The sequence below is a fragment of the Metarhizium acridum genome (genome assembly GCF_019434415.1).
Source record: "Metarhizium acridum strain ARSEF 324 chromosome Unknown scaffold_29, whole genome shotgun sequence".
NCBI lineage: Eukaryota > Fungi > Ascomycota > Sordariomycetes > Hypocreales > Clavicipitaceae > Metarhizium > Metarhizium acridum.
This window is the reverse complement of record NW_027094017.1, coordinates 1,840,936-1,863,816: the sequence shown is the minus strand read 5'-3', so window position 1 is coordinate 1,863,816 and position 22,881 is coordinate 1,840,936. Positions and strand designations below refer to the sequence as shown.

The 22,881-nt window shown below is 52.5% G+C and overlaps 8 protein-coding genes across 10 annotated transcripts; 4 read left to right on the top strand and 4 right to left on the bottom strand.

Moving 5' to 3' along the window:
* Window positions 1-19: 19 nt before the first annotated feature.
* ENV7 (Serine/threonine-protein kinase env7) lies at window positions 20-2,381 on the top strand. Of its 2 annotated transcripts, XM_007809183.2 has the most exons (2): window positions 20-415; window positions 514-2,381. In XM_007809183.2, the coding sequence occupies exons 1-2, from the start codon at window positions 296-298 to the stop codon at window positions 1,654-1,656; spliced, it is 1,263 nt and encodes a 420-aa protein (XP_007807374.2). In that variant the 5' UTR covers window positions 20-295; the 3' UTR covers window positions 1,657-2,381. The 2 variants fall into 2 exon arrangements, with proteins under 2 accessions (XP_007807374.2, XP_065976947.1); XM_066118343.1 differs by having other exon boundaries at window positions 20-2,381.
* Window positions 30-5,898, bottom strand: AMS1 (Glycoside hydrolase, 38 vacuolar alpha mannosidase). The gene is made up of 3 exons (XM_066118342.1): window positions 5,357-5,898; window positions 3,537-5,277; window positions 30-3,476 (listed from the first exon to the last, which is right to left on the bottom strand). Exons 1-3 carry the CDS (start codon window positions 5,500-5,502, stop codon window positions 2,127-2,129), a joined length of 3,237 nt encoding a protein of 1,078 aa, XP_065976946.1. The 5' UTR covers window positions 5,503-5,898; the 3' UTR covers window positions 30-2,126.
* A 915-nt stretch (window positions 5,899-6,813) lies between these two features.
* On the top strand, window positions 6,814-7,365 carry J3458_004657 (uncharacterized protein; the record flags this gene model as incomplete). Its single annotated transcript, XM_066118341.1, has 1 exon — window positions 6,814-7,365. One exon carries the CDS (start codon window positions 6,814-6,816, stop codon window positions 7,201-7,203), a length of 390 nt encoding a protein of 129 aa, XP_065976945.1. The 3' UTR covers window positions 7,204-7,365.
* Window positions 7,366-7,969: 604 nt separating this feature from the next.
* On the top strand, window positions 7,970-11,188 carry msh1 (MutS protein 1). The gene is made up of 2 exons (XM_007809185.2): window positions 7,970-8,453; window positions 8,519-11,188. The coding sequence occupies exons 1-2, from the start codon at window positions 8,034-8,036 to the stop codon at window positions 11,075-11,077; spliced, it is 2,979 nt and encodes a 992-aa protein (XP_007807376.2). The 5' UTR covers window positions 7,970-8,033; the 3' UTR covers window positions 11,078-11,188.
* A 390-nt stretch (window positions 11,189-11,578) lies between these two features.
* On the bottom strand, window positions 11,579-12,703 carry RPP0 (ribosomal protein P0 (A0) (L10E); the record flags this gene model as incomplete). The annotated part of the gene is made up of 3 exons (XM_066118340.1): window positions 11,579-11,585; window positions 11,645-12,405; window positions 12,530-12,703. 3 exons carry the CDS (start codon window positions 12,701-12,703, stop codon window positions 11,579-11,581), a joined length of 942 nt encoding a protein of 313 aa, XP_065976944.1.
* Window positions 12,704-13,101: 398 nt separating this feature from the next.
* TRM82 (tRNA (guanine-N(7)-)-methyltransferase non-catalytic subunit trm82) lies at window positions 13,102-14,958 on the top strand (the record flags this gene model as incomplete). Its single annotated transcript, XM_066118339.1, has 3 exons — window positions 13,102-13,736; window positions 13,813-14,505; window positions 14,562-14,958. Exons 1-3 carry the CDS (start codon window positions 13,210-13,212, stop codon window positions 14,956-14,958), a joined length of 1,617 nt encoding a protein of 538 aa, XP_065976943.1. The 5' UTR covers window positions 13,102-13,209.
* Window positions 13,102-17,046, bottom strand: YDJ1 (Type I HSP40 co-chaperone). Its single transcript, XM_066118338.1, has 3 exons — window positions 16,734-17,046; window positions 15,844-16,665; window positions 13,102-15,776 (listed from the first exon to the last, which is right to left on the bottom strand). The coding sequence occupies exons 2-3, from the start codon at window positions 16,520-16,522 to the stop codon at window positions 15,460-15,462; spliced, it is 996 nt and encodes a 331-aa protein (XP_065976942.1). The 5' UTR covers window positions 16,523-16,665; window positions 16,734-17,046; the 3' UTR covers window positions 13,102-15,459.
* An 813-nt stretch (window positions 17,047-17,859) lies between these two features.
* Window positions 17,860-21,933, bottom strand: J3458_004652 (uncharacterized protein). Of its 2 annotated transcripts, XM_007809189.2 has the most exons (2): window positions 20,744-21,933; window positions 17,860-20,667 (listed from the first exon to the last, which is right to left on the bottom strand). In XM_007809189.2, the coding sequence occupies exons 1-2, from the start codon at window positions 21,214-21,216 to the stop codon at window positions 18,684-18,686; spliced, it is 2,457 nt and encodes an 818-aa protein (XP_007807380.2). In that variant the 5' UTR covers window positions 21,217-21,933; the 3' UTR covers window positions 17,860-18,683. The 2 variants fall into 2 exon arrangements, with proteins under 2 accessions (XP_007807380.2, XP_065976941.1); XM_066118337.1 differs by having other exon boundaries at window positions 17,860-21,933.
* Between the last annotated feature and the right edge of the window lie 948 nt (window positions 21,934-22,881).

The window sequence follows — 22,881 nt, the reverse complement described above, 5'->3', positions numbered from 1 at the left end:
TCCCCCGTCTGAGGGTGAGCTGTCGCAACACGAAACACACGAAACACACGGCACACACACTGCTCCTCGGAAATCGCATGGAATTGTCGATGCTGTAATCATTGCCTTCTAATTTGCATCTCGCGTCTCGGCGGCTTCGGTTTGCATTGCAATTCCATCTCGAGCTTGGCGAAAAGCTCTCCCGCTCGACACAGCCACCCTTCTGCAATCCCATCGCCTCCCGACGGGAAAGACGGCCACGTCAGTCACAGCACATTCGCAGCTTCTCGAGGGGCGAAGACTACGGCCTCTTGCCATGGCACGATTCGTTCTAGATTTGGTCTATTCCCTAGGGAACTGTCTGAATTGTTTCCCCGGTTCGCCGACACTGAAGATTAACAGCCGGAGCTTCAAGATCCTCCGTCTTCTTGGCGAGGTACCTACCATCCCCAATCTGCAACTCACGATACCATGAAGAAGAACAAAAAAAGAGGGAGTTGCTAATGTTGAATTCTCCCCTTCCCTTTCCGCCAGGGCGGCTTCTCATACGTGTACCTCGTTGAAGATGCAGCCACGCACGAGCTCTTCGCGCTCAAGAAGATCCGATGTCCGTTTGGCGCCGAGTCTGTGCAACAGGCGATGCGCGAAGTCGACGCCTACCGACTCTTTGCACACATCCCTACCATCATATCGGCCGTCGACCACGCCGTGGCTACGGAACGGGGCGCCGACGAGGCCACCAAGACGGTCTACGTGCTGCTGCCGTACTACCGTCGCGGCAATCTCCAGGACATGATCAACGCGAACCTCGTCAACAGGGGCAGCTTCCCCGAGCGCCATCTCATGACCCTCTTCCTGGGCGTGTGCAAGGCCCTCCGCTCCATGCACGAGTACCAGGCGCCCCCTGCGGAGCGCATGGAGATGGGCAACGAGGAGGACGTTCCCGGCGCGAACAGCCGCAGCGGCACGGGCAGCAAGATGGGCACGCGGGGCAAGCGCACCGAGGCAGACGAGGAGGAGGACCAGGAGCGGCCGCTCATGGAGTCGGAGAACCGCGTCTCGGCGGCGGGCGGCAGGATCCGGTCCTATGCCCACCGCGACATCAAGCCCGGCAACATCATGATTGACGACTCGGGCTCGACCCCGATCCTCATGGACCTCGGGTCCGTGGCCCCGTCACCCATCCCCGTGACGTCGCAGTCGGTCGCGCTCCAGATCCAGGACACGGCCGCCGAGCACTCCACCATGCCCTACCGCGCGCCGGAGCTCTTCGACGTGCACACGGGGTCCGTCATCGACACCAAGACGGACATATGGTCGCTGGGCTGCACCCTCTACGCCTGCCTGGTCGGCAAGTCCCCCTTTGAGATGCGCTCCGACGAGACGGGCGGCACGCTGAGCCTCTGCGTCCTCGGCGGAGACTGGCGCTTCCCCGACGAGACACCCGGCGGTGCCAAGCGCGTCAACACCATCAGCCAGGCCAAAGCCCGCGCCGCATCGGGCGACCACTCCGCAGCGAGCGCCTCGGAGGCCCCGAATCCCACCATCAGCGAGCCCATTCGGAACATTGTCAGGCAGTGCTTGAAGGTGGAACCTGCCGAGAGGCCGGATATAAATGAACTGATTTCCATGGTGGAGGGTGTCATTGAAGATCTTCCCGATGAGGGGGGCCTGTAAATCACCCTCGTGATCGATCGACGACGAATGTTGGGGGGTTTTCGGGGCAATATTGTTTATTTGCACTGCTGTGAGTGACAGCTGGCAATGCCATGGTAGACGATGTCAGATGGACCAGACCTTTGTGGATTTCCACATCACATGGTATTCTTTCGGGCATAGGCGTTACGGATTAATAAATGTAGATAATTAGCAGAACTGGAGTCATAGACTCCCTGAACAAATGACTTTTCTGTATGTAGCATACGAGAGCAAATCTACACCAATTGCATGCCCAGGAGCGGGCAAGAGTTTTGTAGGTGTAAATACTGAATTTGCATTGCATAAACGTTCCGCAATCAAGATACCTACCGTCGTCATCACTTTCATCTCTATATTTGCTTCATACGTCCAATGTAACCTTCTTATCGCATTCCTAGCAAAACTTTGATGCTGGCATCGGGACATATGCACTCAAGCTCATTAGTGTCCTAAAGCTGAAGCTTGAACGTTGCCACCTCAAACGGTCTCAGCTTGATATCAAATTTGCCATTCCTTAGTTCCACTTCTTCCAACTCCTCCTCGAGAATGTTTGCCTTGCTCACTCGCTTGATATTGTACGACGTTTCGATGGTGCCTCTGCTATGGCCGCCTAGAGATTCGTACACACGCAAGATGATGCTTTGTCCCTTGTTCACACGCAAGCCCTCGCGAAGGCTGACGTCCTCATCGTCGTGACCTCGCTTGATGGTGTCGAGAATCAATGACGAGGACTCATCCCTGTTAATCAGTTTGATTGGAGCCTCCGACAGGGACTGGATAGCTGTTTCGGGGGCGGACAGCAGCTTCAGTGGGTTATTGAAAACATAAGCCGCCTTGACAGTAACAGAAGACAAGGCGCCCCTATGAGGGAAAATAGCCCAACGGATGCTGTGCTGCCCCATATCAGCGTGCTCGTCAGGGGCCTTTGGGGCACGAAGAAGTGACAGACGCATGGTCTTGCCTGCAGTAGCAAAACCGTACTTGCTGTCGTTGAGAATAGAAACACCATAGTTGTGCTCGGAAAGATCAGCAAACTTGTGGCAGCATACTTCAAACTTGGCCATGTCCCAGCTGGTGTTGTAGTGTGTGGGTCGCTTGGTGATGCTGTATGCAGTCTCGTACGAAGCCTCGGTATTAACTACATTGACAGGGAACTCAACCTTTAGAAACTTGGAGTTTTCATGCCAATCAACTTCGGCGGAGCAATCAACTTGAGAATGCTGTCCATTCAAAGCCGCCCCAAGAGAGATGTAGGATTTCATGGAGCTCTGGTCGCTAATTTTGATGTCGGTAACCAGAGTAACACGGTGCGGCTTGTTCTCGTGGATCTTCGTCTTGCCATAGTGAAGCTCTCTGCGGGTATTGAGATGATAAATCTCAACATCCCAGGCTTCCCAGTATAGAGGAATGTCGTCAAAGATAACAAATTTGTTTGCCTGACAACCTTGCTCGATGACTTCGCGATCATTGACAAGATCGTACAACGATGTGATACAGCCCTTTTCAACCACTACACGGAGTTGTTCGTTCTGTAAGACATAGATCTCTCCGTTCGAGGTCAAAGTGACTGCGGGTTTGTTCTCTTGAATCTTAAAGCGGCGGACCGGGAGCAATTGAGCATCTCCACAAGCAACACCAACTTCAGTCTCAGATAGCTGGACAATTTCCTTACGATGCCAAGGCAGTGTGTTGACAACAACAGACTCGTGGACAGAGTTTGACAAGGTAGAAGATACTCCAAAGGAGTTATATAGATCCCCAAGCAGCTTTTTACCGGTCTTGAACACTTCAGCGTAGAACTGTGCCTTCTGTTAGTATCTTGCGTAGTACAAGAGTAGCCGGCCGACTGTAACCCTTACCTTGTCGGATTCATCATAACACATTTCAATGGAGCTGCCAGGAAGACAGTCGTGGAACTGGCAAAGCAAAACATTCTCCCACATGCTGTCAATTTCCCTTGTTGGATACTTGTAGGACGAGTCTTTGATAGAAGCGATTGTTGCTAGTTGCTCGACATCTCTTAAAAGAACTTCGGCCTTGCGGTTGAACATCTTGTTGTTGGCTTGTGTGGTATATGTTCCCCTGTGAAGCTCAAAATAGAGTTCACCATACCACGTAGGAAAATCCTTGGCTTTTGGTGCCAGACGTTCAAAGAAGTCGTCAACGCTCAGACCAAGCTTGAGCTTGGGAATGCCCCCAATGGTGTTGCTGATGCCTGCGCATCGACGCAACTTCTCCAGGTGCTGCCATGTTGGGCCACCGCCCCCGTCGCCTTTACCAAACACCAGCAGCGAGGAACTGTCGACCCTCATCGTCTTGTGTCTGCTGATACTGCGACGCAGGTCACCAAAGTCGGCCTCTGCTGTGTATGTTTCGGATGGTGGCATGTGACACATGACTTGGCTGCCATCTGGGCTCACCCACATAAAGGTGGTATGTGGGAAGGTATTAATATTGTTCCAGCTCAGTTTCTGGGTCAGGAAACGGTCCATGCCAGCCAGGCGACAGAGCTGGGGTATTTGGCTGGAGTATCCAAAAGTGTCTGGCAGCCAGAAAGTGCGGGAGCGAGAGCCAAACTCAGCCTCGAAGAATCGCTGACCATATAGAAATTGTCGAACAAGGGACTCTCCACTGGGTAAGTTTGTGTCGTGTTCAACCCAGCTGCCACCGATGGGATGGAACTGTCCCTCATTGACCTTGCGCTTGACACGCTCGAATGCACTGGGATAGAGTTGCTTTAACCACTTGAACTGTTGCGCTGAGGAGCAAGCAAAGCGCGCCTCAGGGTATCGGTCCATCAAATCGCATTGGCTGGACCAAGACCTGACGATTTTACGTTTTGTTTCCGCAAAGGGCCATAGCCAGCAAGTATCAATGTGACAATGACCAATACCAAATACGACAGGCTCCTTGCCGTGTTCGTAGACTTTGTGAGAGTCAACGTCTGGTCCAATGATCTCTTTGGCAATTTCTCTGCACTTCAAGATGGATTCTTGATTGTTGACCTGGAACGTGTCAATGATCCTCATGGCAACGGCAAGGGCATGATTCTGTTCAGCAGAGTCTTCTGGAAGCTCTCGTGCAGCGTCTCCAAGCTCCCACACGTCAAAGTACAGCTTGCGAGCTTCCACATTGACGGCAGTGATGTTGGCCTTGCTCAAACCATAGTATCTGTTCTGATCCGGAGGAGCAATGCTGGTCTTCCCGTTGGGAGCATTTCCAAACATGCCATTGCAAGCCATTTCGATGTAAATGACATGTTCCTTGCCATCTCTGAAGGAGTCGGGAACATTCCATTCGATACGCTCACCCCCGCCCGTCAGGCCCTGAAGGGGGATGCCACACTCAGTCCAAACGAGACCCTCATTATTGGCATCCCATTCCAGAACAAGAAGTTCTTGGTCGAGGATCTCCTCTGGCACCGTCAGGTGAACCCGGAACCAGTGGGTGGTCCATGACGGACCAAAAGAGGCACCAATGTGAGTTTCCTTGAATTCGTGTGACGTTGCCTCTTTGAACGTAGGTCGATCCTGACCAGGGGCACTCCAAACATAGATCTTTACGTGAGGCTTATCGGAGAACCTTGCGTTGTATAGGTTGCTAATTCAATTAAAGTTTGTAAGCCAGAGCGCTACGATTCTTCTTTTGTCTATGTAGCGATGGAAACGCAATCACTTACGCCAACAGGTTCACCTTGTCATACTGGCCAGACTTGTAAAAGGGTTCGATTCGGTCCTTCAGAATGCTAGTCTTGGGAACGCCCACTGGTCTGCGAACGAGCACGGGGTAGGAGACCTTGCTCCTCGTATCACCACCGCCGCCCATGTTATGAGCTTCGATACTGACTCCTGGGGCTGGTGGAGCTGAGCGATTGGAAAGCCGTCGTAGCTTTCCAGTCAGAGGATGAGGCTGTGCGTAATCCAGCGAAGGAATATGGCCAGGGAAGTTGGCCTCCGGAGAAAAGATAGGATGGGCGAGACACTCGTAGGAACTGCAATATTTAAATCAGCAGCTGACTAGAGCAAGTGACCCAGAGCAGTTCAGCCGACGCAGGATGGATAGGTAGCAGGACGTTGCCGTGGTATGGCATGCGACTCAAAAGAGCAGGATTCCGTACAGAGAGCCCGATAGCAAAAGAGTAAAAGCTTATTGAGAGGCTTGACGATGTTGGATGCAAGTCGAAGGCGGATGACGGTGGCTGTAACTCGGGAGGGGGCATCGATGCTGCAAGTGGTGGATGGGGAAGCTCAAGAGAGCTTCAACTTGGGGGGGGGGGGGGGGGGGGGGGGGGGGGTGGGTACTTTGGCACTGGGGTCAACTGGTTGGGCGGGGCCGGGCCTGGGGGCGCTTGGGGACCTGGGGCTAGGTGCCTTTTGGTGGTATCAGTGCCGCTTTTCAAGTGCTGAATCGTGGAGGGGCAACGCATCAGGTGCAGGGGAGAGCACGCCAGGCCTGGTCTGGTTGGCCCGCGACTCTGCGTTCCATGGCGTCTGGTGTCACGTCGGTTTCCGTTTCCATTTCCATGGCTGATGCCCTGCTCCGAGGACCGACAGCCGGCCTTGAGCTCCCTTGCTCCCTTGGCTGTCGATGTGGATGCTGCATCGGCTTCGGGAGATTGTGGAGCGGATGTGGCGTGCGGAGAGGATGTCACGGACTGTCTCATTTTTTTCTCGGCCAAACAAGCAACACTGGGATGGACAAACCTCATCGTGACAAAGGGTAACAGTATCGCTGCTATGTAATTCTATTTTATTATTCGGTATCGACTCCAACGAGGCTTTGGTGTGTGGTGCTAGGTAGTCGGAGGGCGAAGGCAAGCGTTCCGAAGACTAAGTACAGGTTTCGGGGAAGCGATGCACCGACGACATGCGACCAGGGACCGACCGGGTATCAGGCGGACGGCAGAAATGCGTTGGGGGGTTGTCGCGAGACAAACAAAGGTCGATAGATGCCAGACGGCTGCAATAGGGAAAGCAGAGGACAAAGGTTCCCGGCCGAATGCCGACGTTGCGGTGCCAAGAAAGAAGATGCTGAAGGAATGCAGAAGCGTGAGGCAGCACAACGCAGCTCCGGTGTTTTCTTTAGATATTGGCCCAAGCAACAGTCCATGTCCCCAGACGTCGTTATACGCTACACATGCTGTCGTCTAGCGAACGTCTTGGCCTTGCGTCACGGGGCAAGCGCATTCGTGTATCGACGCCAATTGCTGATCTGTTGGAGGTTTCGCGTACGCACGCACTTGCGACCGGGTGGCAGTATCGGTGTGTTATTTTCGAAACAATGACGGATAGTACAAAGGCAAAGAAGCGAGGCGTACATGTGTCTTTTGCGTCTGAAGATGGCTTCGTAGTCGTTGTGATGGAAACCTGTCAACCAGGAGAATCACGGTTCCATGTTGTTTGCACTCGACCAGCTCGGAATCTGCCACTACAGCTTGGAACCACGAGGCCCCGTCATATATGGCTCGAAGCTTGTGGTTGCAGGTTTTTTGCGCCGGGCGATTTTCTTGCGAATAAACTCGTCTAGTACTTTCTTTGCAACCGTATTTTGATTCTGATAAGTTGTAAGCTTCTCGCATCGGGGCTGATCGAGTATTGATCTAGAAACTGCTAGGTACCTAGGTACCTAGGTAGTTAGTATCCACCCGTACTAGCTACAGCCTGTAGCTAGAAAGTACCTAAGTAGACACAAATATACTGTATACGTTGTAGAATAAGACGCGGTACCCAGGTACCTAATCTGGTTAAGTACCTTAGGTACCTACCAAGGTAGGTACCTAGCCTAGGTAGGTAGGTACCTAGATACATGCCAACAGTACTCTCCGTGGCATGGCCATATGGGTTTCCCAATTTAAACATGCAAAGGTGCAATTGAATATGAACAAAGGAGTATTCTGTCTGAGCATGTACACTTGCCAACTACTGTCTTGACGCCCATACGTCTTGATCCTTGCGCGCCTGTGCTGGCCGATGTCATTTGCTGGCCCTTGCTGACTGGACCACCACTTGTGTCAAGTTCATGGAACAATCAAGGACAGAACAAAAGCAATACTGCCAACTTTTAGACTGAGGTAGAAATGCAAAAATAAATAGATAAATATACCATGAAGCTGTTACTATTATTCCATAGCTAATATTTGATTCAAGCTGCCCTCTATCGACACTCTTAGTTCTGGAGCCGAGTTTTGCCAGAGTAATCAATACCTACTTCCGAACCGCACACGACGCAAGCTCCACACCAGAAACCACAAGAATATCGACAAGGAGCAGCGAGACCGCATCGCCATCTCCATCAACTCCATCCAGCCTGCATCAACATCGCCAGCTACACGGAGCAGTCAGGGGATCCGAGCTCCCATGTTCCCGCCACTCCGTCTCCATGGAGCTCGACTGTTGCAAAACCACGGAGCCCGAATCGTAATTTGTCGTGGCGGCCTGTATCCTCTATTCGCACAATCGTCCACCTTGCCCTCAAACGGCGCGCCTCGTCAACTGCAATGTCGCGGCGCAAAGACCAAAACCACCATCAAGCTGTGTGACTTGCCCCAGGGCCCAATCAAATCCGAATTCAAACCCCTTGAAGAAGAGGAGAGTGAGCCCAGCTATCCCACCGTAGTGCTCCAGGCACGCCGCAACATGCGCAAGTTTGAGAACTGCGTGCTTCTCACCCGCGTCGGCAGCTTCTACGAATTGTATTTTGAGCACGCCGATGAGTATGCTCCCCTGCTGAATCTTAAGCTGGCATCTAAAAAGACCAACGCTGGACCCGTACCAATGGTAAGAGACGAAGCCAACCCCATATATTTTGGTTGGAATCTTGCAGCTCACAATGTCAATCGTAGGCTGGCTTCCCCTTCTTCCAATTGGACCGGTTTCTGAAGATTCTAGTCCAGGACCTGAATCGCTACGTGGCTATAGCTGAGGAATTTCCCAATGACGCCGCAGACAAGGTCAAGTCTGGAGGCTTGATGCATGACAGGAGGGTGGCTCGAATTATTACCCCTGGCACCCTGATTGATGAAAACTTTATTGATCCGTATGCGAACAACTATGTCCTGGCTATACACTGTGTCGACAGCAAAGAGGCACCAAAGTTGAAGTCTGCCATGGTTGAGGACCATGGCATTCGCGTTTCACCTCCGGCAAGTCCAATGCCACTTGGCCTGGCATGGCTGGACTTGTCGACGGGCCATTTCTTCACGCAGTCCGCAGACCTGGCTTCTCTACCATCAATACTGTCCCGTATTGGTCCTCGAGAAGTCGTTTTGGACGAGAACATCGAGTCCCAAAAGGATCATGGCATCTTTTCGATCCTAGCCGAGGACAGACATCTAATAACCTACTCTTCCAGTGGTGGCCTGACGGACATGGGAGACTGGATGCCATTATTGGAATCAAAAGTACCAGAGAGTGCCCGGGAAACTTTCACAAGCGAGGAAGTCCTCGCTGGTGGTCTTGTCCTAAGTTATGTCAAGGGACGACTCCAGGGAATGACCATGAGGCTTCTGCCGCCTCTGCGACACGAGAGCATGCAAATCATGAATATTGATAAAAACAGTTTGCGGGCCCTGGAAATCAAGCAAACGATCCGGGATGGCTTCTTTCGCGGGAGTCTTTTACATGCCATTCGACGAACAGTTACAAAGAGCGGAGCAAGACTGTTGAATGAATGGCTCAGCTCGCCCTCCACATCTCTTGATGTCATCAACACGCGACAAAACTTGGTTGCAAGATTCATTGCTGCCGAGCATCTTCGTGATTCCATCATTATGCTCCTTCGACGGAGCCACGATTCGCAACGACTAGTCCAGAAGTTTTCTCTGGGAAGAGGCGATGCGGACGACCTTCTAGCACTTGCACACACTATACGAGCCACGGAAGATATCGTCACTTTACTCCACGAAGCAGCAGCTTCAGGTACTGATGTGGCACAGAACGAGTGTCTTTCGGGGCTTTTATCGCGTATCGATCTCACCCAGCCACTCAAACTAGCTCGCAGAATCAAAGACGCCATCGACGAAGAAGGGATCGTCCACCAACATGAAGTAGAAGACTCCGAGGCAAGCCAGATGCTCGCTCTCGCCCAGGACATTGTCGCAACCGAGGGATCTCAAGAAGATGCATCATCCCTACCCAAAAGCAAAAAGAAACGACCAACATCTATCAAGGAGTACTACGCCGAAGACAACGACGCCTGGATCATGAAACCTGGTGCGAGTACCAACCTGAAAAGGCTCCACGCGCAACTTTCTTCTCTGCTAGATGAGAAGATTAAACTAAGTAACTCTCTTCGCGAGAAACTCGGTGCGTCTAGCCTTACGCTGCGGTGGAGCCCAGGCCTTGGCCACATTGCACATATAAAAGGGAAGGATACCAAAAACCTCACCGACATCCGAGCCCTTTCGTCCAGCCGCTCAACCAGGTCCTTCCATTTGCAAGAATGGACGGCGTTAGGCCAACGTCTTGACCAAGCGCGCTTCCACATCCGCCGAGAAGAGCAGCAGGTGTTCCAATCCCTTCGCGAACAGGTGGTCCTGAACCTCGTCAAGCTGCGCCGAAATGCCGCGGTCCTCGACGAACTCGACATCACAACATCCTTCGCCAGGCTAGCCGTTGAGCAGAACCTCGTTCGCCCCAAGCTCAACAACTCTACAACGCACACCATCATTGGCGGGCGACATCCCACCGTTGAAGGCGGCCTGGTGGAGCAAGGCCGAAGCTTTGTCAGGAACGATTGTTTTGTCGGAAGCCAACCAGACGGCTTGCTCTGGCTGATCACGGGTCCCAACATGGCAGGAAAGAGCACCTTTTTGCGGCAAAACGCCCTCATTACTATCCTCGCCCAGATCGGATGCTACGTACCCGCTTCGTACGCGGAGCTGGGCATCGTAGACGCCATATTCAGTCGTGTCGGGTCCGCGGACAACTTGTACCGCGACCAGAGCACCTTTATGGTCGAAATGCTGGAAACGGCCCAGATTCTTAAGCAAGCGACGCCGCGGTCGTTTGTCATCATGGATGAGATTGGTCGGGGGACTACGCCTGAGGACGGCACCGCCGTCTCATATGCCTGTTTGCACCACCTGGTCACGGTGAATCAGTGCAGAACACTGTTCGCGACACATTTTCATGGTGTCGCTGACCTGGCGGCATCAGATGGACTATGCAAAGTCGATGGTGGTCCGGTACAACTATACTGCACCGACGTGGAGGAAGATAACCAAGGAGGGTTTGTATATGTTCACAAGCTACGGAAGGGCATAAATCGACGGAGCCATGCTCTCAAGGTAGCCAGGCTGGCGGGTTTGCCTGAGCGAGCCATGGATACTGCAAAGCAGGTTCTCGAAGCACAGGGCGTTACCAGCACGTTTTCTACATGTGCTGCGTCGGGGGCTAATTGATGGGCGTGTACACAATACAATGTACAATAGCGAATCTAGGATGTAGATGTTATCATTACGATTACACTTTATTTATTTTCTCACGTTAGCCAATACTCTGGAAGACAAGGGCAATACAGTAGTATAAATAACAAAAAGAGGTCATAGGGTGGTGATACTTGTGTCATCAGGAGATATTCAGGGTTAAAAAGCTCTTGAAGTTGTTTCATAATCATCCAAAAAGCTGTATCATGTCGATTGACGAAAAAAAAAATAGCAACTAACCTTTTCGTATATAGCGTGAAGCAAAACGTCGAACCGGCTTCATCACGTTTCACATAATCATTTGTATGAGTCGTCATGTGAGGCATAGCTTTCATTACGTGTCGTGTGTCAAGAGGACATTTCCAGATATCCTGGCTGACCATCAAGCGACCTATGTAACTTTTTGGAAGATGCATGTATCGTAAACCCAACCGAGATTTTGAAAGCCAGCCCAACGCCGTCATTCCGGGATGCCGTTTAGTCACTGCAGCAAAAGTCAGTACAAGCTCAGAGCAATCCTCCAGGAAGGGAGAATGCACGCACAAGAGACCACCGAAACCCTCCTCATCCTCATCCTCCGACTCCTCCTTCTTCTCCTCCTCGGCAGGAGCGGCGGCAGCACCACCAGAGGCGGCGGCAGCAGCAGGGGCAGCAGCGGCGTAAGCCTCAGGGTTGGCAATGCGGTCCTTGAGGTCCTCAATCTCGGGCCAGCTGATCTCGGTCTCGACGGCAACGGCAAGGATGTTCTTGTAGGAGTTGACGACGGAGTGCATGACCGAGGGCAGGGTGGGGAAGTTGATGGCCAGAGAGATGGTGGCAATGGTGGTGATGGCCTTGGACAGGGTGCCGAGGAGCTGCTCCTCGCCAATGTCGAGAATTTCGGCGGGGAAGGCCTGGCCCTGGTCGTAGACCTGCTCGATTCCAAGACCGTAGGTGAAGGGAGAAATGTTCATCATGTTGAGCAGGGTGGCCTCGGAGGGGCCGACCTTGTTGCCGGCCTCGACGAGCTTGAGATCGGTGGTGATTTCAATGGTACCACGGGCAATCTTGGTGGGGACACCGAGGGCCTGGAAGAAGGACGTCTTGCCGGGCTCCATGCCGGTGTTGCCAGCGGGAATCCAGACATCGACGGGAGCGACGGCACCAGCACGAGCAGGGGCGGCGACACGGTTGGCCAGAAGCTTGTCACGGATTTCCTTGAGGTCACCGTTGGTGAAGACGAAGCCGACGTTGCCCTTGACGAAGGGCAGAAGACGCTCGTACTCGGGAGTGTCGTTGATGAAGGTCTTGAGGGCACGGCGAACCTATTGGCAGCAAACTTGGTTAGCAAAAAATCAAATCGCTTGGGAAAATTTCCCAGGGGAATTTGCCCCAACTGTTTAATGGCTCGGGTTCTGCCCCTCTATTTTTCAAGGAACTGCCACATACCATAGTGTTCTTGCCCATCAGGACAACACCATCTCCACGGAGGGAGTGGCGGACTTCGTGCATCTGCTGCGAGCTGACATTGTCAATCGAGACGATGAAGACGGAACGGTACTCCTCGAGCAAGCCCTTGAGCTTGTCGAAGTAGCCGGCCTTGTTAGCAGTCTTGCCCCCCATATCTTCTTATTTGTGAAGGCAGGATTTTTTAGGGCAAGGGGTATATGTACGGAGAAGGGGATTTGATGATGAGGTTGCGTGATGGTGTTGTCGCGAACCAGCTCGTCGAGGGTGGGCGAAATTTCGGATTTTGTTTCGCCAGTCACGAAAATGTGTGCTATGCGAGCCACACCCCGGCCCGTTTGTTGCAGCTTAGGGCTTGCCTGGACTAAGCTGGATTAGGAAAGTATGGGCCACGCGAGTCATCTCCAACGAATAGTCACATGTTTCTTTCTACTCACCCTGTGGTGCCCACTTCTGAGTGTCCCGACGACCAACCAAATGCCAGGCAGAGAGACGTAGGAAAAAGCGACATGTAGAATGTACCTTCTTTTCTGGAGGTGAGCCTCGGTATATCAAGTTTTTTGCCTTATAACGATGTAAAACTTGCAAGTCAGGGCAACTGAACAACATTGAAAATAGACCCATTGGGTCAATTGTCGGCCCCTTTATATATATCCCTCGAAATGAGTCTCACGGCAATCCCGTATAACCGGGTTCAGACCATAGGCAATATTCTCTTTGCCACACGCGGTGGCAAGATTCACTCATTCAACCTCTCAGACCATAATCACATATCAACATGGCAACACCCCGATATAGAAAAGCATATCAGAGAATCTGACTCAAAAACGGAGCCTAAGGATGAGACCAAAACACCAACAGATGCCGAAAATGTCCCCGAAACGGAAGAAAGTGAGCCGCCGGCCAAGAGACAGAAAGTTGCTGAAGGCGATCTGAACTTTCCCGTAGGAGATGCCACTGCAACCAAAGAGGAAAACGTGCAAAAAAAGGGCAAAGGGGGTAAAGGAAAGGGAAAGGGCGATAATCACGGTGATAAGTCACGAATGGGAAGGGTGGTAGACCGCCCTCTCATCACACTCATGACATGTACAGATGACGGGAAACATCTCATTGCCGTGTCGGGACATGACAAGTCTGTCTGGGTGTTTGAGCACGACGGCGAGGGTCAACTAACTCAGCTCAGCCAAAGGTACAACATGTCTTTTAAAGAAAGAAGAAGAAAATAAACACGCTTGATATACACACACAAGACTAACACGAACCAGAGTCATGCCCAAACGCCCCAGCGCCATCACCACCGGGCCAGGCTCTCAAATCATAGTCGCCGACAAGTTCGGCGACGTATACGCCCTCCCACTCATCATGACGCCCCTATCACCATCAAGCCTCGCTCTTCGCACTGCGCCCACCCCCAAACCATCATTGACGGAACCAGCAGCCAACACCTTCACCGTCCACTCCAAGCGAAATCTCGAGGCCCTCGAGCACCAGCGCAAGCAAATCGAGCTCGAAAGATCCAAGGGGGCAGAAGCGAAGCCCGAGGGACCAGTCTTCGAGTCACACCTACTACTAGGCCACGTGTCCATGCTCACGTCTCTGATCGTCACAGAGACCCAGGGACGGAAATACATCCTCACGGCCGACAGGGACGAACACATCCGCGTGTCGCGCTATATCCCGCAAGCCCACATCATCGAGGGCTTCTGCCTCGGGCACAAAGAATTCATCAGCGAGATGACGATCCCCCTCCGCAGAGAGGACGTCCTCGTTTCCGGAGGCGGAGACGAGGAGCTGTTCATCTGGGACTGGAAAGCAGGCCGCGTCCTCTCCAAGACGAACCTGCTAGCCTTGGCGCGGGAGATTGCGCCGCAAACGACGCGAATCGCTGTTTCGGGCCTGACATCACTGGTGTACCCCGAGGAAGGCGGCGTGACATATGTTCTCGCCATATGCGAAGAGTAAGTTTAGGTATTCAGAGCAACATTGCTTGGCAGAGTATTAATAGAATCGACAGCATTCCGGCCATCTTTACATGGCAACTAACACCGGAAAACGAACTCAAAAACCCGGGCATCATCCAACTCCCCTGCAACCCGCTGCACATTGCCATCGCCTCCGCTTCCAACGAGACGGCCCTCAAACTCGTCGTGGCCATGGACCCAGGCCCAAATGTACAGGCCAAGAGTCTACACGCATACACTCTCACACGGACTGAGCACCGACTGTCATCTGATGTGGAGATACCTATTCATGGACAACGCAGTGATGGGCCAGAGATGCAAGTTTCTGAAAGCGAAATTCGCAACATGTTTTATGCGGTTGAAAACTTGCGCAAACAGGGAGGTGGTGGTGAGGATGCGGGAACAACAGAGGGCAATGGGGAGGTAGAGGCTAGTCCCGCCGAGGCATAAATATATGTGTATGTAAACCATGAAACAAATCTTACACGATACTTGGATTCAAAAGAAAATCAAAATTCAACGTAACGCAAGGTCTAAGTCTGCAACTACCAAAACTCGTCGAATCATCTATATCCTCTAAACGCCAACCAACCAGATCAAACGCTCACAGCTTCTCCGGCAGACAATGGCGACTAAGAGCGCAGCCTTGCTTCACCACCTCCCCCCGTTCATGCTTCGTATTTCCCATAACTGCGTGGGGCCACAGCTGCTCATTATGCCCTTTCTTCGGTGTGGTATCGATGAGATCGCAAGAAACGATGCGCTGCGTGATTCAAATCAGAAGATTCACATGCGCTGCGCTAGTAGTAGTTCGTTTATATTGTCGGCAATGCCTGTGACCTCGGCTCTCCCTGTTCTAAGAGCAGGCATATTGAATTGTACAGCCCCCAGGTTGCTGTCAACAACTTTTATGTAGTCAAAAGTTTCGCCAAGATCAGTCTTCCCAGCCGGTTACTGTGAAGCGCACTGGACACGCTCGGCGCCGGGGTGGCCCTCCTCTTCGTCCTCGTCTATGCCAGGGCTGCCAAAGACTCGGTTCTGTGACTGGCCATCCATATCTTCCAGATCGGCGGGTTCGGTCATGGCGTCAGTGGGAGGGATGTTCTGAACAGACGGTTGAGGGAGGATCTTCTGGAGGGCGTCGAAGGCAGCCTGATCCTGAGTCCAGTTCTTCTCGGGGAACTTGACATTGAAGTGGATAAACAAATTACCGAAGTTGTGGTGGCGGTGCGATGGCATTCCCTGCCCACGGACCATCTTGATGGAATCTAAAAAGAAGTAGTCAATATACACGTCGTCTTGAAGACACTGTGTGTATGGGGTATGAAAACTCACCGGGAGCAATAGCCTCGCCAGGTAATATGTCAATAGCAAGCCAGCGATCATCAAGGTGCTCAATATAAATGGTACCACCAGCCAAGGCAGTGACGAGTTCAATCTCGCATTTGTAAAGCAAATCGTCATCCTTGCGCGTGAATCGAGCGTGAGGCTTTTGCTCAATCTCAAAAACAACGTCGCCAGCCTGAACTCCGGGGGACTGGTCACCTTCCCCGCGGAACTCGACCTTGGTGCCACTGCGTACTCCCTTATCGACGTGGACATGCAGGACTTTTCTGTCGACAATCGTCTTCTTGCCATTGCACTGTTTGCAACGGTCCTTCTCTTTGATGATCTCACCTTCACCGTTACAATCCGGGCAAACAGTCTGGAAGCGCTGAATCATGGGACCCATCTGGCGCATCATGGTCTTCATACCATGGCCGTCGCAGCCCGCGCACTTGCTAACAGCACCCTTCTTACCGCCAAGGCCCTCGCACTTGGGGCAGATGATGGATCTCTGTAAAGCCAGCTTGGAAACCTTTCCCCGGTAGATGTCTTCGAGAGAGACCTTGTGAGTGTGGTGGATGGTGCGAGCCTTGGGGGGACCACGACTGCCGCCGCCGCCAAACATGCCTCCCATGCCACCGAAACCACCGCCCCCAAAGAACTGGGCGAATAGGTCCTCGGCGGGCATTCCGCTGCCGCCCCCAGCGCCATTAAGGCCTTCTTTACCGTACTGGTCGTAGATTGATCGCTTTTGAGGGTCGGTAAGGACTTCGTATGCCTCTGTGGCGAGCTTGAATTTTGCTTCGGCTTCGGCATTGCCAGGGTTTTTGTCTGTGTTGTTTGTTAGACCGATGCGAATGATGGAGACGACAATAAAATAGATTTTCATGGCCACATACCAGGGTGGTTTTGCAAAGCCGTCTTTCTGTAGGCCTTCTTGATTTCAGCCTCTGATGCGTTACGCTCGATCTAGAGAAACGTTAGATTATTATCATTTCATTGTTTTCGATAGTTATTGCGAGGACACGATATGCGTGTTGACATACCCCAAGGATCACGTAGTAGTCTTCGCTTGACATGTTGACGGGCTCAAGGAGCTAGTGAGCAAAGGCAGTGGAAGTTGAGATAAAGATATCGAATTCTGTCGGGGCGCGAAGTGTTGGTTATGGCCAACTCTTTTAGTCCGGAGTGTGATCGCAGCTATGTTGAGTCTGGTGGAAGGGGGACCAAGTATTAGTCAACATGTACAGATACCAACAGAGAGCGACTGATGCGTGAGGCGGCAAAGGCAGGAGGGGAGGCTCTGGTCAAACAGCAAGACGCATCGCCGCGACCACGGCGGCGTCTAATATAACGGCTGGTCTCGCGCTGCGAATATCCAAAGCAAGCGACTGTGCAAGTAGTGACTGTCTCAACGTACCCTGTGATCAATCAAGACAGAGACGGGGAGATGAATGCGTTTATTAGCCTCTGTGGCGGGGCGCCTATCTGAGAAATTTGCCAAAAGTAAGCGGCGTCGGCGGCCCTTGACAAATGCTCTGCAACAATGGTTGCTCTGAACGAAAATATGAAGGAGCAAAGAAAAAGGTCGTCTGGTTCTTTGGTGCTTGGAGATCGGGAAGGTCGCTAACCTGTTCAAGCCTGGATAAAGGTAAGGAAGAGGACTGAAGTGGGAGGGAGAAGAGATGAGATTATAACAAAGGGACCAGGTTTGAAGTTTACGAAAGCGGCTCCTGGGAAACTTGGAGTTCAAAAAAACAAAGTCTCGTTCCCCTAGGACGGAAGACGCTGCAGGGGTCCGCCCTAAAGGCTGTGCGCCTCATGGAAATCTATCGAAGAAAGTCGAGTCTGTGGCGGTGCTGATAATGCAAGACGTGAGCGCAAAGGACACAACCCCCGGACAAGAACGACACAGCACCCATAAAGTGGTTTTATATGAGGAGAATCCGCACTGAAGCAGCTATGAAAATGTATTACAGGCCTTTTTCCGAGGGTAGCCATCTTTTTTTAGAAAATTGAGCCTGGCAAATGGCGCCCTGACAAAAATACCTGGATGTCACACACTAACAGTTGCAGCCTGGCTGTCCCCGCCTGCATCGGCAAAGTGAGGCTCAGAGTGCGCTGCCATACGGATTAATCCATGTAGTATATTCGATCAGCAACGAATCCATCCATGTCCGTACGGGGTACTCATTCTCCGTCCTCCGCCTACCATTGAATTCTTTCTGGATCCAGACGCGCGCCCTCACGATTCGCAGGGAATCACATCTCGCAGGGATCATGTGGCATCTTGACCCTGGGGTCCCACTAACCTTCAGCTAACTCCGAACTGGCACTGACTAGAGTTCCCTAAACCCCTAAACCGCCTTAGTAATAACTGCGCGCACCCTTTCAAAGTTGGGAATACTAATGCATATTGTTGATCTCACCGGGGATCAACACATCGCATCGCTACCAAGGCAGAACGCCATGCCATACCGGAAAAGTTGGAATCATGATGATATGGGTATGTAGAGTAGAATGTTATACAGTAGTTCATTATTACAGAATCTCGTTTCCATGCCCAAACAACACACGGGGCGCCGCTCCTTCATCAATAAAGAAAATGGGGTATGGTGGTATCAATAAAAAAGAGTATACTGTCAAGGGAGTGGCAGAAAACAGGAGACACTCTGTCTATGTAAGTGAGTGGTGAGTGTCTCGTGTTTTCTGCTGCCCGCGTGACTGTCCAAGCAACGCGCTCCATGAAGTGACACACTCACCTCGTAGGGCGAGGACATTCGCCACTGTACTCCAACAGGCATACATATCTTCCTCATCAAGCAATCATCATCCACATTGTCGAAAGCCTAAAATGCATCCTCAAACGGACAGTCAACACTATCATGACCATCTCGCTCGCACACTGCACACCACTTCCCTGTGTCAACAACTCCACTCTCCTTGCCCGCCACCGGCCCAGATTCCATCGGGTTCGGGAGGATTTTGATAGCAGGAGCTGCAGGAAATGCTGCCTTGGGTTTTGTCGGCGAGAGCGGAGCCGGGTGGGCGTCCTTGACGCCAAGAGAGTTTTGAAGCTTCAGGCCTTCGCGAACAACATCCTTGCCCATCTTTGTGTCACTGGCAGCTTTGGCGCCCTCTGGACCAAACATGTTTGTGCAAGTCAAAATGTCATGCCCACCAGTCTCGCAAATCTCACACCAGAGAGTGCTATTCTCCGTGGCTGTTGAGTAAGCATCGCTCTCATGCATTGTGTCCAGTGTATTACCTCGCCTGTGGTTAGGCTCCCTCTTGTGGTTCACCTCGGGGGATATAGGCTCATAAAATCGGACGGGAATGACTGTGTCGCGGGAGTCTCTGAGGGATGAGCGATGACCCGAGTTTTTCTGCGTCGCAAGATTACCCCCGCGAAGAGCCTCTAGCTCCTGTTCAAGCTCTTCCTCCCGGGCATTCTTCTTGTCCAGCAGCAACTGCAGCTCTGCGACTTGCCTTGCTAGGCTTGCACGAGCCGTCTCGCCGTCGTCGCCACCATTCATGAAAGACCCCCGGCGCTGTGTCGGTGTTCGGTCCTCTGCGTCCCCGATGGAGTCCCTGCTGAGAGAGTGGATGATGGCCTTCAGTCCTCTGATTTCGTCTTCCTTTTGCTCCAGTTCCTTTAGCAGCGCCCCTTTGTCATCGTGAGGGGTGCCACCACCAGGGCCGCTTTGTTCACGCTCTCGTCGCAACTCGGTCTTGGTTCTCTCTACCTCGCCTCTCAAGAACTCAGCCTCACCTCTTGCTTCAGCCTCACCACGGCGAGCATCCTCCAAGCCTTCCTCGAGCTCTTGCACAAGTTCTTCGAGTTGTCTCAGTTGGCTTGCGACGGAATCAACGTCAAGGTTTCTGGCCTCAAGCTCCCGGATGTCTCCCATGAGCTCTTCGATTCGCTTCTCATACACTCGTTCAGTTTCTGTGCTAGCCATCTCTAATGTGTCAATGGTGCTGCGGAAGTCTGCCCGATGAGCGTCAAACTCTGAGGTGAGCATGGCGATTTTGTCGTTCTTCTCCCGCAACATGGCCCGCAGTTGAGCAGAATCCTTGTCGTCGAGGCTGTTCCTTCTCATCTTGGGCATATCAGTGCTTTCGATAATGCCTTGAAGTTCAACAAGGCTGCTCTCCATTTCGGCCAACGTTGTAGCTTGATCCTTTAGCTGCCTGTCACGGTCCTCAAGCTGGGATCGAAGACGCTCCATCTCCTCTTCATTAGCAGCATTGGCTCGGGAAGCTGGGCGCCTCAAGTTCAGGACAGACACCGAACTGCCAAGTCCGTTTGGCCCTACCCGTCGCGGGCTCCCATGCAGTGACGACGCCGACTCTTCATCAAAACCAGGGGCGGAACCTAGGGCCGAAGCACTGCGAGGACCGCCAATACTTGGCTTGCGATCAAGTCGAGATGGTTTCTTGTTTGGGTCGCCCGCTGTGCCACGGACGCTTTGGGCAAACCGACTGTTGTTCGTGGGGCTACCGTATCTTGCTGGTGGCCTGGGAGCCGGCGTACCGATTGAGGGACGAGGTCCAGGAGTCATTTGAGTTCGGCGCACAGGGGAATCCGGCCTTGGAAGAGATGTTCTCGGTTGTCGTTTGGGCCCGGGGCTGGGTGCTCTGGCGCCAGGTCCGACGGAGGCGCTGAACTTGGGTAGGCCTGGCGGCGTATAGTTTACTCCGTTGGCTCGTCCATTGGTGCTTGCAGTTGGGGTCATCGGGAATGAGTTGTTGGAAGATCCTCGACGAGACGCTTTTACTACCGGAACAAATATGCCTGCGCCTGGGGTTGAAGTGGTGAAATAAGATATTCTATTGTAGTATCAACAAGTTAGCGCTGCCACTTTGGAGGCATGGTTAAGAACGAGCAATTGTAGGTAAAGCATACCCGTCCACATCGCCGTTGTTCTTGCCCCTCGCAGCAAAGTCCTGGTGAAGTTCGACGCCAGCAAAGGTGCCTTTTTTCCCCTGAACGGTGCCGACAAAGCGAACAGTACCGTACATGCCACCGGGAACGTCGACAGTATCTCCAACGAGGAGATCTTCAGCCGATTGGCGGCCGGGGGTCGCTGGGACCATGGCTGACGAGGAGTCGCTCAATACAGTGTCGAGGGCGTAACTCTCGCTGACATCGGGTATGCTGGCCAGCGAACTAGGGGTAAGGGCAGCGAGCGAAGCCTTTCGCGATAAGCCTAGGCTCGAAGGCAGCAACTTGGACTGCGCAGTAAATAAAGTATTCAAATTGGGGGTCGAGGCAAACGACGAGGGACCACGTAGTCGCGATAAGGATGGTCTTGAGCGCAAGGCTCTGGTCGACGTGGCTGTGGCGGTTGTGGTTGTGGTGGTGGTGGTAGAAGCCATCGCGAAAGCAGACGGCCAGATCGGGTCAAGATTGGCTGCCCACCCTCAACGGTCTGGTGGTCTTGGGAGCGCCCGGGCAGGTACAGGAAGGAACTTGCGCCTGCCGTGTTGGTTCTGCACCCGCGAGTACGTACTACAAAGTTGCGGTTGACATGTAACTTAGTCGGTGCCCGCTTTTGCCCGCACTAGACTCTTCGATGTCTAGACGTCAACTGGTTTGTTTACCCAAGAACTCCACGGTTGGCTTCTGCACACCGGGCAACTAACTACTACGAGTAGCTACCGTGGGTAGGTACTCTGTAGTTAGAGCCGAGAAGGGCCGAGAAGGGGGGAAGTAAAATAAAATAAAATAGCCGAGCACACCTAGGCCGTCGTCCCTCCAGCGACTATGGACCGCAGATTGGAGAGCGGGAAAAGAGACCAGACCTAAAAGGGGGGGCGATGGAGTGACAAACAGGCGCTGCACATCCAATTTGTGGGTTGGTATTTGGTAATTAAAGCCAGCGAAGAAGAGTCGAAGCCAAAACACTGAATTGTTGCAAGAAGGAAAAGGCTGGGCGGGCGGGTAGGGAGACGAGACGAAGGTTAAAACCGAAAATTATGACGAGAGCACAGATGCATGCCCAGGCCGAACAACAGATGAAACAAGCCCTCCAATATGCTTTATTGTTGAGGTCCTGGGGCCATTGAGTCCATGTCCGTGAGTCTGCGAGGCTGTCGAGTTACTGGTGGCCCTGTTGCCGGTGCAAGTCGACAGCCCGCCCTAGCGGCTGGAACCCTTCAGTGACCACTTCGCCTTGGCACTGGCACCAGCTGGCCATACCCTGGACCACGAACAATGGGTCCTGGCAATACGTCCCAAGACGTCGAGGTCAGCTTGTTGCCCCGTTGATGGCCAGCCGACACCGCCTCCCAACATCTCGAGCTGCATCATTGATGCAGTGTCTGCAGCCATACCACCCGAGAATGGAGACAGCTCATTAGAACGCTGACGCCACCGCTTGGGCCACTTGAGAAATGGTTGACTAACTGCCGTGGTCGTGGGGAACGAATCCTACCTCGGACAAAGAAAACAAGATTGCGAAACTTTACTCCAAATTAACGAGTTGATGAGCCGTCTCTTCCTCTGTCATTCCACCTAGATGCTGACGCTCTGCATCTGGTGATATAGCTCTCGACCCCCGTCTTGTCTTGTTTGGCCAGATCCTTTTTGCCTTCGTTGCTCAGGCAGACCATCGTTCAATATTGCCCGTGTCCGATTGTGTTTACATTTCCATCAATTTCTGGACGTCGTGCATCCTCCCCCCACGCCAACTGGCCCACTAGCAAGGGCTGTCTACATTAGTAGTGACTCTAGTCCACCAGCGAGCGACCCAATCCATCCGTAGGCCAGATCACCACGCTGGCATCATTTTGTTTCCTCAAGTGAGCTCCTCTCGTCTCGGAAGCGGTGATGCACTACACTGCTAATTCAAGGATAGACGTCTTCAAGTAACTACAGCAGCCAAGGCTTTTGAGCCATCTGAAATATATATTATCGCATTACATATACCTACTTCGTAGTGCGGAGGACATATTCTGCATGGACATGGAGTACCCGTCTCTCTCCAGTGTGTCTGATTGCAGGGTCTCAGACAACTATCCGGATGCAACGACATAAAAGAG

Coding starts and splice junctions, on each gene's coding strand:
- ENV7 (XM_007809183.2), top strand. CDS start 296: ATGGCACGATTCGTTCTAGATTTGGTCTATTCCCTAGGGAACTGTCTG. Junction 416..513: donor TCCTCCGTCTTCTTGGCGAG/GTACCTACCATC, acceptor CCTTTCCGCCAG/GGCGGCTTCTCATACGTGTA.
- AMS1 (XM_066118342.1), bottom strand. CDS start 5,502: ATGGGCGGCGGTGGTGATACGAGGAGCAAGGTCTCCTACCCCGTGCTC. Junction 5,278..5,356: donor GACAAGGTGAACCTGTTGGC/GTAAGTGATTGC, acceptor TAATTGAATTAG/CAACCTATACAACGCAAGGT. Junction 3,477..3,536: donor GTTATGATGAATCCGACAAG/GTAAGGGTTACA, acceptor CAGAAGGCACAG/TTCTACGCTGAAGTGTTCAA.
- msh1 (XM_007809185.2), top strand. CDS start 8,034: ATGTTCCCGCCACTCCGTCTCCATGGAGCTCGACTGTTGCAAAACCAC. Junction 8,454..8,518: donor ACGCTGGACCCGTACCAATG/GTAAGAGACGAA, acceptor TGTCAATCGTAG/GCTGGCTTCCCCTTCTTCCA.
- YDJ1 (XM_066118338.1), bottom strand. CDS start 16,522: ATGCCCGCCGAGGACCTATTCGCCCAGTTCTTTGGGGGCGGTGGTTTC. Junction 15,777..15,843: donor TGGCGAGGCTATTGCTCCCG/GTGAGTTTTCAT, acceptor ACTTCTTTTTAG/ATTCCATCAAGATGGTCCGT.
- J3458_004652 (XM_007809189.2), bottom strand. CDS start 21,216: ATGGCTTCTACCACCACCACCACAACCACAACCGCCACAGCCACGTCG. Junction 20,668..20,743: donor AACAACGGCGATGTGGACGG/GTATGCTTTACC, acceptor ATACTACAATAG/AATATCTTATTTCACCACTT.